Source organism: Chenopodium quinoa, unplaced genomic scaffold, assembly GCF_001683475.1.
Source record: "Chenopodium quinoa cultivar QQ74 unplaced genomic scaffold, ASM168347v1, whole genome shotgun sequence".
Classification (NCBI taxonomy): Eukaryota; Viridiplantae; Streptophyta; class Magnoliopsida; order Caryophyllales; family Amaranthaceae; genus Chenopodium; species Chenopodium quinoa.
In genome coordinates, this window is record NW_018745068.1 from 665747 (window position 1) to 672126 (window position 6380).

At 43.7% G+C, this 6380-nt stretch overlaps 1 protein-coding gene across 1 annotated transcript; it reads left to right on the plus strand.

The window, feature by feature from the left end:
- The first annotated feature begins 225 nt into the window (after positions 1–225).
- On the plus strand, positions 226–6078 carry LOC110709478. Its single transcript, XM_021887701.1, has 3 exons — positions 226–1106; positions 2007–3337; positions 3974–6078. The coding sequence occupies exons 1-3, from the start codon at positions 226–228 to the stop codon at positions 6076–6078; spliced, it is 4317 nt and encodes a 1438-aa protein (XP_021743393.1).
- Positions 6079–6380: the final 302 nt, after the last annotated feature.

Genomic DNA, 6380 nt, shown 5'->3' on the forward strand with positions numbered 1-6380 from the left:
CGACCCTTGACTTGCCTCTATACACTTTTAGTTGCATGTTTAGGACTACAAATATCATTTGATAGAGGTGTCTTAGTGACGACCTAAAATACCGCCTGTCAAATTGGCGCCGTTGCCGGGGAAACGGTTTCCATTGTGTGTTTATTTTCTTGTTGAGACTAGTTCTTTTCTATTCTTTTGTTTTTCCGTATCTTGTCAGTGCTCACTTTCTGCTTAGCTTTGTATATGCACAGGAGGCTTAATTGCTCTAGGCCTTTGGTGTCCATAGACCTCGAGCTAGAGCGTACTCTAGCCCAATTGAGGAGACAAGCAAGGGAGAGAGGTGAAGACCCACTTCAAGAGGAAGTGAGAAGTTCCCCTGCCCCATCTTCACCCACTTCAAGTGAGGAGAGCGAACCATCCACAGGCTCAATTCCCAACCCATTTGCCCAATACCATAATCAACAAAGCATGGCTGGATCAGGAAACATGGGTGATCAAAGGTCACTAAAGCAACTTGGAGCACCCGAACCTTATGCCTCTCAAAGTGGGATCCTAGCCCCCACCACTCAAGCAAACAATTTCGAGATAAAGCCTAATTTCATTTCAATGATAGAGAAGAGGCAATTTACCGGTGGGAAATTTGAGAATCCCCATGAGCATCTCAAAGAGTTTCTCAAGTATTGTGACACTATCAAGATCAACGGAGTCTCCCAAGAGTACATAAGATTGAAGATGTTCCCGTTCTCACTCATGGGAGCGGCGGAACATTGGTTGAACAAGGATGTCCCCCCCGGCTCCCTCACGACTTGGAATGAGGTAACTACGGCGTTCCTAGGAAGGTTTTACAATCACAAGAAAACCGCCGAGGCTCGCTCAAAGATTCAAAGTTTCCGCCAAAGAGGTGGAGAGTCTCTTTGTGAGGCATGGGAGAGATTCAAAGAGTTACAAAGGCAGTGCCCACACCATGGGATTCCTAATTGGCAAGTTCTCCAAACATTATACGGAGGACTCTCCCCTCAAAGCAAGACTAGCCTTGATGCCGGAGCCGGAGGCCCAATCATGAACAAAAGGGAAGATGAAGTGGAGAGTATCATAGAAGATGTTGTGCGCAATTATGAGGATTGGTACGAAGGTGAGAGGGAAGCCACTTCTAGCAAAGGAACGATACAATCCGTCGAACAAACCAATGCCATCACAAATCTTTCCAACCAAATGGCAAAGATGGCGAAACAAATGGAGGAGTTCATGAAATCAAGTTCTCAAAATACTTCCTCCCCTTCTCCCAAGGGAGGCCATGGTATGAGTCCTTCTACTTCTTCTCCCTCTAATTACAATGCCATGCCTCCCGGTTGTATGTTTTGTGATATATGTGGAGGCTATGATCATAATTCTCAGCAATGTATGTCCATAAGTGAAGGTCCCCCTCCCCATGAAAATGATGATAATGTTGAAGACGTTAATGCCATGAATTTTGTGCCCCGTGAGGGAAATAATGGAATGCGGCCCAATTGGAATCAAAACCTAAACCGTGGTTGGAATCAAAACCAAGGTTGGAATCAAAGTCAATGGAATCAAAGTGGTGGTGGTTATGATAACCAAGGCCAAGGTAGGGGAAACTCTTCCAATTACAATGGAAGAAGCTACCCAAACCAAAGACCCAATTGGAATCAAAACCAACAACACTATTCCAACAACCAACAACGTTTTAATTCCAATCAGGGTTCCGGGGGTAATAGACCTCAAAATGCTTCTACTTTCTCACAAAATAGTAGACCCCCCGGTTTTGACCAAGTAAGGCCCCATTCTCAAATTCCCCCTACTCAACCCCTCCAAATAGAAGCCCCTCCGGATCCTATGATGACTATGCTTCAAAATTTCATTAAAAATCAAGAAAACCATAATAAGAGTCAAGAGGAAGAAAAGAAACAAATCAAGGCACACATGAAAATGCTTGAGACCCAAATCTCTCAAATTGCCCAACCAAGTTCTTCATCCTCCCCTTCTTCATCTTCTTCTTTACCTAGCCAAGGTGTCAACCCCAAGTCTATGTATGCCATTACTACTAGAAGTGGGAAGATCCTTGAGAGTGATCTAAATGTTGAGAAGAGTCCCGATGTGAGGATAGGACTTGAGGTTGAGGATGAGTCATCAAAAGAGAATGAGATTCTAGAGGGAAGTGCCGGAAAGAATGAGAGGGGTGAGAAAGAGAAAGAGAAGGAACCCGAAAAGGAGAGCACCAAAGATCAAACATCTTTACCCCTTAATCTCCAACCTAGGAATGAGAGGTTACCTTTTCCCCAAAGATTTGCTAGGTCTAGGCTTGATGTCCAATTCGGAAAATTTTTAGATGTAGTAAAGAGCTTGCATGTTTCTATACCCTTTGTGGATGCTATGAAAGAGATGCCACACTACTCTAAATTCCTAAAAGACCTCTTGAATGGAAGGAGAGAAGTTGAAACCGTTAGCTTAACCGCAAATTGTAGTGCTATTCTCTCTAGTAAGCTACCAACTAAATTGCAAGATCCCGGTAGTTTTTCCATCCCTTGTTCTATCAATGAGGTTCATTTGGGGAAAGCTTTGTGTGACCTAGGTGCTAGTGTGAGTTTAATGCCTTTCTCGATCTACCAAAAGCTTAATGTGGGAAACCTTTCACCTACAAACATCACCCTCCAACTAGCGGATAGGTCCACAAAATTGCCTATAGGGAAAGTAGAGGACATACCCCTTAGAGTTGGTAAGTTCACTTTTCCGGTGGACTTTTATATTCTTGAGATGGATGAAGATGAAAGAATTCCTATAATCTTGGGTAGGCCGTTCCTAGCTACTTCTAAAGCAATTATTGATGTCAAAGAAGGCAAGATGACCTTGAAGGTTGACAATGATTCTATCGAATTTGATTTGAATAAGGTGATGAGACAACCTTCCTCTAGCAATGAATGCTTTAGAATAGATACAATTGAAAACTTGATGAATGAGTTTAGGTACCCTCATATGCATGCTTCTAATGATCTACTTGAGAATGTTTTGTTGAATGAGAATGAGGTAGGTGATCAAAAGGAGATGCAATTATATGAGGAAATGCTTGATGAGAAAGAGGAGACAACCCCCGACCAAGAGATGCTCCAACCATATGAAGTCTTCCAAGTAGAAGAGGAGGAAATCTCCAATGGTAAGGTAGCTCCGAAGGTAGAATTGAAACCTCTACCTTCGGGCTTGAGGTATGTCTTTTTGGATGCTAATGATACTTTTCCGGTCATTGTCAATGCTAACCTCACGGAAGAACAAACCTCCTCATTGCTTAATGTTTTGAAAAAGCATAGGAAGGCTTTGGGTTATACTCTTGATGATCTCAAGGGTATAAGCCCCTCCCTATGCATGCATAAAATCGATTTAGAGGAGGGTGCTAAGCCGTGTAGGCAACGGCAAAGGAAACTTAATCCTTCCATGCAAGAGGTTGTGAGAAAGGAAGTTTCCAAGCTACTTGAAGCGGGGATTATCTATCCAATCGCTCATAGTGATTGGGTGTCCCCGGTTCAAGTAGTGCCGAAAAAGGGAGGTATGACGGTAATGGTCAATGATAAGCAACAATTGGTCCCAACTCGGCTTGTTACGGGTTGGCGTATGTGTATTGATTACCGCCAATTAAATGCCAACACTTCCAAAGATCATTTTCCATTACCGTTCATCGATCAAATGCTTGAGAGGCTTACAAAGCATGCCTTTTATTGCTTTCTTGATGGTTATTCGGGATTCTTCCAAATCCCAATTGACCCAAAAGATCAAGAAAAGACCACTTTCACTTGTCCCTACGGAACTTTTGCTTACCGTAGGATGCCTTTTGGTCTTTGTAATGCCCCGGCTACCTTCCAAAGATGCATGATGTCAATTTTTAGTGAAATGATCGAGGAAGAAATGGAAGTTTTTATGGACGACTTTTCCGTTGGTGGAGGCACGTATGAGAAATGCCTAATGAATTTATCTCGTTGTTTAGAAAGGTGTGAGAGTGCCAACTTGGTGCTCAATTGGGAGAAATGCCACTTCATGGTGGAAAATGGCATTGTTCTTGGCCATAAAATCTCCCAAGCGGGCATCGAAGTTGATGGTGCGAAGGTTGATGTGATTGAGAAGCTTCCTCCTCCCACAAATGTGAGAGAAGTGAGGTCCTTCCTTGGTCATGCCGGCTTTTACCGCCGCTTCATCAAAGATTTCTCTTTTATTGCTAAGCCTCTCACATCTCTCTTGCAACAGGATAAAGAATTTGTATTTGATGAAGCTTGTCATGAGTCATTTTGCAGGTTGAAAAAGGCTCTTTGCACCGCCCCCGTAGTCCAAGGACCGGATTGGTCTCTACCATTCGAGCTAATGTGCGATGCAAGCGACGAGGCCATTGGATCAGTTCTAGGACAAAGAAAGGATGGGAAACTTCACGTTATATACTATTTGTCCAAGACTCTCAATGATGCTCAACGGAATTATACAACTACCGAAAAAGAGTTTTTGGCGGTTATCCACTCATTTGAGAAGTTTAGAACCTACCTCATTGGTTCTAGGACAATAGTGTATACCGATCACTCGGCTCTCAAATATTTGATAAGTAAGAAGGAGGCCAAACCGAGGTTGTTGAGATGGGTGTTGGTCCTTCAAGATTTTGATTACGAAATGAGAGATAAGAAGGGAGCCGAGAACGTGGTGGCGGACCACCTCTCTAGGTTGGGAGGTGCAAGAATACATGAAGACGATTTGCCAATTGAAGATGCCCTTATGGATGATGTCTTATATGCTCTTGAGGCAAAATCGGAGCCTTGGTATGCGGATATTGTGAACTACTTGGCTTGTAGTGCCATACCTCCGGATTTCACTCCTCAACAACATCGAAGGCTCAAGTATGAAGCAAAGAAGTATATATGGGATGACCCCATGTTGTTGAAGAGAGGGGTGGATGGACTTTTGAGAAGATGTGTTCCTAATGAAGAGTTCCAAGATGTGCTCTCAATGTGCCACTCATCCCCTTGTGGTGGTCATATGAGTGCTCAAAAGACCGCTTCCAAGGTTTTGCAATGCATGCTCTTTTGGCCGTCTCTATTCAAAGATGCTTGGCAATTTGTTAAGACTTGTGATAGGTGCCAAAGGACGGGGAACATATCAAGGCGTGATGAGATGCCCCAAAATCCGATTCTTGAACTAGAAATTTTTGATGTTTGGGCAATTGACTTCATGGGCCCTTTCATCTCATCCCAAGGAAACCGGCACATTCTAGTTGCCGTTGATTATGTCTCCAAGTGGGCGGAAGCCGTGGCATCTCCCACCAACGACTCAAAGGTGGTCATCAATTTGTTCAAGAAAGTCATCTTCCCAAGATTCGGTGTTCCTAAGGCAATCATAAGTGATGGAGGCTCACACTTCAAGCACCATGCATTCAACAAGCTTCTTTCAAAGTATGGTGTATCGCACAAGCGAGGCCTTGCTTACCACCCCCAAACAAGTGGTCAAGCGGAGGTCACAAATAGGGAGTTGAAAGTCATCTTGGAGAAGACCGTTGCTAGAACAAGGAAGGATTGGTCTAGTAAGCTCATTGATTCATTGTGGGAATATAGGACCGCCTTCAAGACTCCTATAGGGACTACCCCCTATAAGCTTGTTTATGGGAAGAATTGCCATTTACCCGTAGAGATGGAGCACCGAACGCATTGGGCAATCAAGCAAATCAACTTTGATCTCCACAATGCGGGTGAGCAAAGGCTTCTAGAGCTTCATGAGTTGGAAGAGTTGAGAATGAACGCATATGACAGTGCAAGCCTCTACAAAGCAAGAACCAAGGCATGGCACGACGCTCAAATTTCCAAGAAGGAATTTGTGGAAGGACAAAAGGTCCTACTCTACAATTCAAGACTCAAGCTCTTCCCCGGGAAATTGAGGTCTAGATGGAGCGGTCCGTTTCAAGTATCCAAAGCCTTTCCTTATGGCTCAGTTGAGATATTCAATGACAAGTACCCTCCATTCAAAGTGAATGGGCACCGTCTCAAGCCATACTATGAGGGTCAACTAATTGAGAAGCCAGAAAATTTATCTCTCATTGATGTTTTCAAGTCACCATGATTCCGTGTGAAGTACGTCAAGCTAGTGACGTTAAAGAAGCGCTTGCGGGAGGCAACCCGGTTTCTAACCTCTTTGATTTTATTTTCTTTCAAATCGCTTGAACTAATCCATCTAACATTTTTCCCAATCAATTTTGATGTAGGTGTGATTGTGTGTGTCCACGAGGAAAGAGAGACAAGAGTAAAGCAAAAATGAGGAATTTTGAGAAATTGTGCTCGAATGAATACTAAAGAGACAGAACCTCAGCGCGATTTGGACGCGGCTGAAGCGCGATCGGCAAGAGCAGCAAGGCGCGGGCGCGC